This window comes from Capricornis sumatraensis, chromosome 16 (assembly GCF_032405125.1).
Source record: "Capricornis sumatraensis isolate serow.1 chromosome 16, serow.2, whole genome shotgun sequence".
NCBI classification, from domain to species: domain Eukaryota; kingdom Metazoa; phylum Chordata; class Mammalia; order Artiodactyla; family Bovidae; genus Capricornis; species Capricornis sumatraensis.
This window is the reverse complement of record NC_091084.1, coordinates 19,669,984-19,681,255: the sequence shown is the minus strand read 5'-3', so window position 1 is coordinate 19,681,255 and position 11,272 is coordinate 19,669,984. Positions and strand designations below refer to the sequence as shown.

At 35.5% G+C, this 11,272-nt stretch overlaps 1 protein-coding gene across 1 annotated transcript in view; it reads right to left on the bottom strand.

Annotated features, from left to right (window-relative positions):
- Positions 1-393: 393 nt before the first annotated feature.
- The window catches only part of CUL5 (cullin 5), a 120,886-nt gene continuing 110,007 nt past the window's right edge, over positions 394-11,272 (bottom strand). The window contains exons 14-19 of the mRNA XM_068988851.1: positions 7,977-8,100; positions 7,498-7,673; positions 6,785-6,946; positions 5,939-6,057; positions 4,379-4,502; positions 394-607 (exon numbers count right to left, since the gene is read on the bottom strand). Coding sequence (XP_068844952.1) covers positions 413-607; positions 4,379-4,502; positions 5,939-6,057; positions 6,785-6,946; positions 7,498-7,673; positions 7,977-8,100 — 900 coding nt within the window. The 3' untranslated portion in view covers positions 394-412. The remainder of the gene's footprint in view (positions 608-4,378; positions 4,503-5,938; positions 6,058-6,784; positions 6,947-7,497; positions 7,674-7,976; positions 8,101-11,272) is intronic.

Here is an 11,272-nt window from a genome sequence, read left to right as displayed (position 1 = left end):
GCATTTTTCAGTGCACAAACATCTGAAGATCCTTCCTTGTGCAAATACATTTTTCTAAGACAGGAGAAAAAAAAGGAAAAAAAAGCAACAAGAACCCCACTTTCACCCTCCCAACTGTTATTTCTTCTGGTGGGTATAAACCAGGATTTTAAAAGCTCATAATGGGCTCTTTGTGAATGCAAGTTTCTCACAAAACAGCATGCTGTTAAAACAGAGTGGTGCAACATGAAAGGAATGCCACCATGCTAACTAATGTGATTGGCAAAATATAGTTGTTTTGTTAGGTAAGGCAGAGATTTTAATATTTATGTAATCAAAGTCCAACTAAACCTTCCCCTAGCACAAACTGTAAGAACTTTCTGCCGAAGCACTCCAAAATTTGGGTTCTTAATATTGTCCATGATATTCAAAATTATGCCATATATATGAAAGTGTTGATATCAGATTCATCTCTTCTGATGTATTTGTGCTCTATTAGCCATTCTATTTGCTCTTTTATCATTTTCTTTTGTGGCAGGAACATGTTTTTCAAAATTTCTACTAATTCAGTCTGCAGCTGAGCATTACTAATTTTCTTTCTCATCTTCATTATTTGTATGATAGCTTCCTAAAAGAAAAAATAAAAATAAAGTATTAAATTATTTTAAGTAAAACAAAATGAAAAATGACTTTTAATGTTTTTTATCCTCTATCCAACATCTATCCAAATGATTAGCAATCACTGGATTAACCTTGAGACCTGTAACAAACAAAAGTATCTTCTTTTCACTGTGGAAAACAAAATCTGCATATTATGAATATTCTGAAAAATAAAGAAAAGCAAAATTACTCGTATCCCTTTTTACATACTTTTCCCCTTGTATTTACAGTTATTTCTTTGCATAGTAGTAGCAGTCAGTTGCTTTAGTTGCTCTCTGTTTTAAAAATTAACAATCACTACTCTTTATATACTTATCAGATTAATGAGCTGTACTTATTATCAAGTACCTTCAGTTTATAATGACTTGACTAAATGGTTCAACTTTCTGGAGGAGTAAGCACTTTTCATTTAAGTCAATTTTATTAATAATTTCCTTGATGATTTAATTACTATTAATCTATACAATATAGATAATTAGAAAATTACTAAATATTTTCTCTTTTGTCTTTTCCAGTACAAGGTCTCTTCTTAGTCAACAAAAGGCATCCATCTGCCTTACTGGAGATTAAAATTCATTATAAAAGAAGTTTAAAAACAGAAATGTGTTAATATTTGCTTTTAAACACTAAAAAACAGAGATTTGCTACAAGGCAATAGGCTTGGGAGTCAGGCAGTATTCGGTATGAGAAAAGTATACCATCAACTTCCTCTGTACAGACATGAGAATTCCTACACTGCCACGAGCAGGTCAGAAGAATTACTGCTAACAGTATGTCCAAATCCACACTCTGGATCACAGGGTTTATGTTAAGGGTTCAGGGAGAAAGAAGGAAGAGGGAAAAAGTCTGTCTTCCTTCAGGCACTTGTACTTTACAGAAACCAGTAAGGCGGAAAGAACAATTGTAAATATTCTAATTTCTCTTATTCTAGCTTTGGTAGAGGTGAAAATGATGGCTGTGTTAGAGCCGTTAAGAGAAAAACAGAGATCACAAGAGTTCTGGCCCTGGTCTCATTTAATATGTTGGAGGTCACTTGAAAAGTGGCATGATATGATGGAAATAATTTGCAATTCTGAATTTCTCAGTTCCCATATGATGTAGATAAAGTTTAGAGCTCATGGACCTGGCACAGCGCCTTCAGTGGCAGGAAAACATGACCCTGTAGCAGCAGATGATAATAACAGTGTGCCATGTAAGCCAAAGGCCACAAAGAATATGTAACAGCCTTAGAGGGCTCAGGAGCTCAGTAAGAGCAGACAACAGTGAACCAGACCAGGAAAGAGGCCATGCGGTCTTACTGCTGGAAAAAAAAAAAAGAACAATAGTTCATTTGCTACAGATATCAGCAATATATAGTAACAAAAAGTTAAATTTCCATAGGTGACAGATAAAGCCCTCTATAGCTGACAGAACACTGTCACAACCATATAGATATGATAATCCCTTCACTGTCACTATGAGGTCAAGTGAATTTCTCAACTTCAGTACATCCAGATGCCTCTGCGAAAATAGCAAAGAATGGGGATGGGTGGAGCAGAATCAGGGAGAAATAAGAAAGTCCAACTATAACTTAAAGGGACAGCTTGGATTAGTAGACTGAGCATAATTATGAATCAGTTTTAGACAAAACAAAATAACATTTTCTCTGCACATCTTATATTAATAGTATGACTATACTTGCCCATTCCGTTTCATATCTCAACAGAATCCATCTGGATTTATCGTAGTGTAGCCATAAACTAGGACTATGTCATGCTTTTTCCTCCCAGAAGTAAAATTTTCCAAATCTCTTACTGAATATACATTCCCTTTTCATGGGACATAGAAATCATTTCCTTTATTGCAAAGTTCATCTACACTTATAGAGGAGGTTTAATTCTGAGTTATTTTCTTCAGTTAATCTGTTATACTGTTTCATATTTGTATATACTTTAATAAGTTTCAATATTTGGCAAGGCAAGTTCCACCACCAACACTTTATATTTTAAGATTCTTAATCACTCTCATCTATTTATTCTGGTAAAACTGTGAATCAACTTTTAAAATTACAAAAATATTCCTTGTTGAAAATTTTTAAAATTTAATTAATTCATTTATTTTTGGCTTTGCTGGATGCCTGCAGTTTTTCTCCAGTTGCAGCAAGCTACGGCTGTTCTCTGTTACAGCGTGCAGACTTTTCACAGCAGTGGTTTCTCCTGTTGCCAAGCACAGGTTCTAGGCATGTGAGCCTCAGTGGTTGTTGCACATGAGCTTAGCAGTTGTGGCTCCCAGGCTCTGGACACAAGCTTGATAGTTGTGGTACACGGACTTAGCTGTCTCATGGCATGTGGGATCTTCCTGGACCAGAGATCAAATCTGTCTTTCCTGCACTGGCAGGCATATTCTTTACCACTGAGCCACCAGGAAAACCTCAGCTGAATTTTTATATGATATTCAGCAGATTCATTACTAGTATGGGGTTAATTCAGCCTTACCATTAAAAAATATGGTATTTCACATTAAAAAAAAGCCAGATACAAAAGAGTATGCTGTCTGCTTCCATGTATATGAAGACCAAGAACAAGCAAAACTAAGCAATAGTGACAGGAATCAGGTAGGTTGAAGAGGGAGACTGGCTGAATGAGAGACATGAGGAAAGTGATAGAAATGTTGCATATTTTAATTGAGGTGATGGTTATACAGTTATATATATTTAGCAAAACACATTGAAAACTATGAAACGTGTATTCTATTGTATGTAAATTATACCTCAATAAAAAATATACTAAGTAAAAAGGTACATGATCTATTTATTCAAATCTCCTTTTGAATCTCTTAGGTGAAGGCTCCTCTCTTTATATAGGTCTGCTGCTGCTGCAGCTGCTGCTGCTAAGTGGCTTCAGTCATGTCCGATTCTGTGCAACCTCACAGATGGCAACCACCAGGATCCCCCATCCCTGGGATTCTCCAGGCAAGAACACTGGAGTGCGTTGCCACTGCCTTCTTCATCATATAGGTCTAACTACTTTTTAAACAAATTTCTGGGAATTCTATGTTTCTTCTTTATTTTCTTAAAAATCATTTATTTATCACTAAATAGAAAAGCACTTAATTTTTACTTCTCTTTTCTCTGCTCCTTTATTATATCATATAATCTACAAATACTTAAAAATTTTAATCTTTTCTTTTTTGTTTCATGCTTGATTACACTGGCCAATAATTTCAAACAATATTAAATGACAATAGTAAAAGTTGGACAACTTGGTTTTAATTAGTTCTAAGGTTAAAACAGTCTTTCATTAGTTTGCAATAGGGATTCTTATCATGTTCACAAGGTTATCATAATCCTAGTTTTAAAATATGTTTAAAATAATCCCTCATTTCCCATTACAATGGAATCAGAAATCTTAAAATTAAATAAAAATGAAAATACTCAATCCTAGAATTGTAACCTGTCACTGATAATATACATATATCCTCTTTGACATACAGTCAGAGAAGCATAACCTAAAACCAAGGTTTGGCCCAACCAACAGAATCTACCATAGACCATCAAGTCATATAAACACTGCACCAGCAAATAGGAGAATTCTATTAATATAATTTTTAAATTTCAGGAAAATGAAGTAGCTTTTCTGTTACAAAAGGTTTGAGTACCTACATTTTCTTTAATTACGAAAAAAAAAAAAGATTTGATGATTTAAAAAAAAAAACAACCAACTTCTTCAAAATTTAGACATTCTATCTTAACATTACAAACCTGGGTTCTCAGTATTCTTAGTTGAACTATTCCTTCATTCTCTTCCTCTCTCATTCTTTCTGTAGTGAGCTGCAAGCGTCCAATCAAGTTGATTTTACCCCTTTTCTGAACTTTTGCATTTTTTCTATAAAAAAATTAAATCAAATATTTTATGGTGAAAGGTCTTTTAAACATCATCTTATAGCAACAATGTCTAAGAGAAAATATTTATAAATATTCTAAAAATTAATATTCAACATTGCTATATGCAGGTCAGGAAGCAACAGTTAGAACTGGACATGGAACAACAGACTGGTTCCAAATAGGAAAAGGAGTACATCAAGGCTGTATATTGTCACCCTGCTTACTTAATTTATATGCAGAGTATATCATGAGAAACACTGGGCTGGAGGAAACACAAGCTGGAATCAAGATTGCCAGGAGATATATCAATAACCTCAGATATGCAGATGACACTACCCTTATGGCAAAAAGGGAAGAGGAACTAAAAAGCCTCTTGATCAGTGTCAGACTTTATTTTTTGGGGATCCAAAATCACTGCAGATGGTGACTGCAGCCATGAAATTAAAAGACGCTTAGTCCTTGGAAGGAAAGTTATGACCAACCTAGATAGCATATTCAAAAGCAGAGACATTACTTTGCCGACAAGGTCTGTCTAGTCAAGGCTATGGTTTTTCCTGTGGTCACGTGTGGATGTGAGAGTTAGACTGTGAAGAAAGCTGAGCGCCGAAGAATTGATGCATTTGAACTGTGGTGTTGGAGAAGACTCTTGAGAGTCCCTTGGACTGCAAGGAGATCCAACCAGTCCATTCTGAAGGAGATCAACCCTGGGATTTCTTTGGAGAGAATGATGCTGAAGCTGAAACTCCAGTACTTTGGCCACCTCATGAGAAGAGTTGACTCATTGGAAAAGACTCTGATGCTGGGGGGGATTGGGGGCAGGAGGAGAAGGGGACGACAGAGGATGAGATGGCTGGATGGCATCACTGACTTGATGGACGTGAGTCTGAGTGAACTCTGGGAGTTGGTGATGGACAGGGAGGTCTGGCGTGCTGCGATTCGTGGGGTCACAAAGAGTTGGACAAGACTGAGCGACTGAACTGAACTAAGAGAAAAATAACAACTAACATATAGCTTTATTAAAATGAACCCTGTTTGCCCTCAAACATGATATAAAAGCTCTGTTAATACCTAAGTATGACTATACTCCCTATAATAACAAAGTAAATATAATTTATATTGTCATTAAAGTCATTAGATAATTGAAGATATATTGGTTATAATTCAGCATTATCTTCTAATTGGGATCTCAAGGAAATAGTTCTCTGTGTGGATAAATTTGCTTTAGAGTACAATTATTTTAAAGATGAAAGCAATATGGTGTAAAGTCAGACACCAAAAGAATCCAGTTCATTCAACTAAATGGCAGAAATCTAAAGTGATGGCAGCACACAGATATGCTTTAAATATCATGTAAAGAAAGTTATTATTTTCCTAACAATAAAATATCAAAATTCAAACATGCTGTTTTTATTTTAGATCAACGAACATAAACCTTACATTAAACTGAACTCCTGGTTCACTGAGAAGAGGGTACCTTCTGTAAAGTCTTTGGGTGAGTTGACTTGAGGTTCATACAATAAAACTTGCCGTTTGAGCTTTGGGAAAGCTACTAAAGACTGGAAAGAATAAAGAAAAAAAAATAGCTTTAAGATCAATTCTCAAACATGACCAATATAGATGAGAAAAATTATGAGCACAAATTCAGAATTCAAATTTTTATTTGCTACTTCATAAACATAACAATGTACACGCATAATGAGGAAAGAGAGAATGAGGAGAAAAAGAGTTAGTTATGAGGAAACAATAAATGCTCTCTTTACAATAAGACAGACAAAACCAAAATAAAACTAAAGGGACTGATCATATATGACCATAGCAAACACCACTGTCAGTTATAAACCAGCTGTTTCTCTTTAGGTAGTAATTTATTTTGCAACTATTAAGAGGCATATGGAGCAGGGGTAAAATTTAGTTCTGAACAGGAAGGCTAGTAAGTACATTTTACAGGGCCTCAAAAGAACCAAAGTTTTCTAATTCTTAAGAGTTTTGGTTATCATAAAAAATCACTGAACAACATTCTCAATACGAAATCTTTGGTCATGCTTTTCACAGGTAACATTTAAATAACAACTGAATCTTTCTCTTTTTTGCCATTCGGGCTCAGTAACTTTCACGTTTTCAATTTCTTATTGTTCCATAAGTAACTCACTAGTGTGCTTTTCTTGGTTAAAAGTCATTTGATTTTTATGAATTCCTAAATTTATTTTAACACAAGACAATACCTATTTCCTGCTACGTGAGAGGACACAAACAAAAAAAAAAAGAACATAAAAACAAACCAACCCATAGAGTCCTCCTAAGCTCAGCATCAGGGAGTTCAGTTGCAAGTTTTAGATTTTCAAAGCTGATTTTCTCTCTGGGTCTTTGGTTCCATGCAAACAATACAGCCAGCTGAAACGTTGTTACCTCCAAATCATATTGGCCTACTTCATTCTTAAATGTTATCTATAATAGATAAAATAATTTAAAAAATAAGAATCTCTTTATTTTATGAGTATTACCATTTATCTACTATAATATCTCTTATATGATAGAAGACTGGTAGTTATCTTCCAATATCCATTCTTCCTTTCTTACATGGTAATAAAAATTTCAGCAGACCTTAATGACTATCCAAAATAAAGGCTCATCTCTCAGCTTTCCTGTGCAAAATGTGACCATGTGAGAGTTTTGGCCAATGAGATTTGAGTAGAAATAATAGAATCTTCCAGAAGCTGCTATTAAAGAAAATTATACCATTACAACTTTCCTCTCCTGTTGGGCTGGAACACAGACATAGTGAGAGGATCATACTGGATTCTGCAGGCAAGGGAATACCTTAAGCATGGTACTATAACCAATAGTTTATGTCCCTAACAAATTCATGGAACAGATCCACTATACCTGATCAAACTTTCACTTGCAACAAAAGGAAAAATCTACTTTGTTTAAACAAATCTTATTTGGAGTCTTGCTACAACCAAACCAGTATCTGAACTAACACACCATCTACTTACAATTCCATTTGACATGAGATGATGCCAATGTAATTTTCTTCCACTATGGTTCTTTTTGTAGAATTCTTCTACTTCAGGTATCAAATCCTCCAGTTCAGTAGGAAGTGAGACAAAGACTTTTTCAGAGCTTCTTGACCAGGCACCAGCATTCAGAATTTTTATATTAACTGAATCAGCTATAGGAATGTATGTCAGAAAATATAAAGCAAATAATCTTAACAATGGATAAAATTCAAAATACACAGACAGTGGGTAAACTTTGGTGAAAAATAAACAATACTCTAAAGATTTTGTTAAAAGTGTCTTTTTGTTTCCAAGTAAGAGTTAGTAAATCTAATTTCTGCTTTGCAGGATATCTTCAAGGAATGTGGACTTTGAAATATACTTGTATCGATTACTGCTTAGGTTTATTTTTAATTTACTAGAAAACAAAGATTTTTTTTAAAGTTTTTAAAATGTATGTAATTATAAAATAATACCTGGTAATGCCAATTTATTGTTTTTGTGCATTTCCTTAAAAGCTTGGTTCAAATCTTCAGATACTTTTATGTCCTGAAACATTCTAGCAAGCTTGTTTACATAATCTGCTGGCATACCAACTTCCTATGAAAACCAAAGACAGAAGAAGTAATAAATGATATACTATTAGGAAAAATTTTAATGGAAACTAAATTTTATATGCTTTAATACAAAATTCTTCTTCTATTTACAGAGTGTTTATAATCTAATACCTATTAAATTTTATTCTTTGAGACTACACAGAAAATACAGGCAATCCTGGCTTTTTGTGCACACTCTAAAATGCATGAATTTCAGGTACCACAGTATAGTGAAATAATACCAGTACCTCAACAATACTGCTCAACTTTCAATTACCATTATACATTAAATGTGAGTAATGCATAAAGCTCAAACTTTACTTCTAGCTCTTCATCATACAAACCACTAACAAATAACAGAGCACATCCATCAATGACCAATCACAGTATTTCTTTCAAAATCTGTTAGTCATCTGTTTATTTAGTTCACCACAGACAGCAAAGATGTAGCTTCGTTGCATCCATGTCCTCAACTGATAAATCATGTGATATTTTACAAAAATGCATAACTGAGAGAAGTCAAGAAAGATGATAAAAATACAAACAAAAAAGAAAATAACGTTGTACTGAAAATAAAGAAGAACATAAATGGAGCTTTAGAAGAAAGAGCTGATGGTGACTGTAATGTCTGTTGATAATGCCAACGTGAAAGACTCTAACTATGCAGGTATAGAAACTTAATGAAGGCAAATAACCAACATAAATGAGAAAAGTGATATTGACTAAAAAAAAAAAATATATATATATATATATATGAGGAAGTGATGCCAGAGAAAACTTTGTAAAACCAAAATTTGGAAGGTGACTCAAACTTACAAAGAGTATGACAACTCTTCAAAATAAACAAAAGGTGCTCACTAAGTAAACTGTCACTCACATGACAAGAAAGTAAGTACTAGTCAAACTACTCTTCATTTTAGTAACAGTGGTATTGAGATATAAATCATCTATCTCAAAATTTGTCCTTTTAAAGTATACAATTAATCAGGTTTTAGTATACTGAAAGAGTTATGCAACTATCACCAGTATCTAACTTTAGAACATTTTCATCATTGCAAAAAGAAACTCCGTACTTACTAGCAATCACTACCATATTCCTCCACTCTTCCATTTCTGGAAATTGGCTTTTTGGTTTTTTTGGTGGTTTTTTTTTTTTTTTTTTAGTGGAGTACAGTTTATTACACTGGTGGGCCCAAGGCAGTGTCTCCTCTTAGCCAAGGACCCCGACCAGCATTTGTGAAAATCTTTTATACCCCATGTGTACGTTTCTGAACCCACCATTCCAAATTCCTTGAGACTTACATAAACCAAGGAAAATAAAATCCCAATAACCCCATCATTCACGTGTTATGTGCTCAAACAGTCAAACAATTAGCCAATAATCAATAAATCCGAGGCTACAGTCCGATAGATACAGAAAAGTTTATGGCCTGTCTGGAGGAAGGGGTGATTAGTGTATGTTTTCTCTTAGGCGATGAGTAACCTAGATACAATCTTCAAGGTTCCCCTGTCTGGTGGAGGTCTTATCCTTCTGTTGCTGTTTTTTCATAGGCACTAAACAGAGTTCAGAGTCCATAGGAAAGGTGGCCGAGCATGATCAGCATGAACAGGCCTAAGATGGAGTCCAGGCCCTATGAATTCCTTCTTCATTCCCCCCTCTTGATGCTCTTAACTCATTTTATGAGCATCATTCATAGGGATATATTGCACCCTGGTTCTCTGACCACCAATTTGGGAGAATGACATCAACAAAGGGTTACAAAGTTCCTAATACATTGTAAAATTCAGGGTCCACAAAGCAGAACTATCAAGGCAACTATAACAGTGGTAAATATAGTTTTCCACCAATCACCCTTCACCCAAGATAGAACCAAAGTCCAGACAGGAATGTTTTCATTTGACATTGTTTTTACCTGGTTTTTCATGTCATCTAAAGCAGTCAATACATTGCCAGGTAAGTCAGGAATGTATTCACAACATTCAACCTTAATTATAGCACAGGTCCCTCCTTGAGCAGTTGTGAGTATGTTCAAAGCCATTCTATTATGAATTACCGCTTTTCTCATTTGGAGTTTCTCTTCATTTAAGGCTGGGATGGCTTTTGTTCTATCTAGGAGGACCTGTTTTGTGAAATTAGTCAAGGCCTCTACTTTAATCATGATATCTGTTGTCCCTATAGAGAGTACAAATAAGGCAGCAATATACTCATACCACTGAAACACGGATCTTGTTCATCTAGCATGTACATAAGGTAGATTTACCGGTTATTGTAGGTTAGGCTTTTGTTACACTGGCATTTATATCAAATGTAACCCCATGACCCGAGTCTATTGACTGTAGGTCTTAAGCCAAGAGAGCAAGGAGAGGTTATGATTGACAAGAGAGAGGAAAGTCTCTTTTTGTCATCCCAGAAAAGAGCAGAGTGGTTTAAAATCTCCTTGGCAGAGCGGTGACACCCACCAAGGAAGTCCATCCATCACTGACAAAGGCATAGCCCTACTCTACATACCCAGCAGTTGGAAGTGTTGTGGAAGTCTGCATAGGAATGTGCCCATTAGATGAAAACATTGTCCTGAGTTGAAACAGAAGTTAAATTCAAAATCATGTTGATGAGGCCAAGCAGCAGGAGTTGATTGTGAGGCTTCATCCTGAAGGGGCTCGTCCAGGATCTTATTTCCTTCTTCTTAAGGATGGCCTTAGTCTCTCGAGGATCAGCGAGGTCCCTCTGTGTAGCCCACTCAAGAGTTTTTTGGGTCTGCGTGGTATGTTCTCTTCACCCTCGTATGATGGATCCAAGGGACAATACCTGCAACTTTAACTGAAGAGTTCGGGAAAGGTTGAAAGGAGACACCGAGTGTCTGTCCACGTCCCAGAATCCCTCTCACTAGCATCCATCTTGGCAAATAAAATTTCAAATATATGAGATGAAGGGAAGAAAGCACTCAGGCAAGGAATGAATCCTAGAAGCAAGTTTAGGCGCTGCTTGGGGAACTCAGCTCCCCGCTCTCCCTGTTAATTGTTTATTTTTTGTCTCAACACATTTGGCTGCTTTGTATTGGGGGAATCACACTGTATGTGAAACCAACCCTGAATACTCATTGGAACGACTGATACTGAAGCCGAAGTTCCAACACTTGGGCCACCTCATGTGAACAGCAGACTCACTGAAAAACACT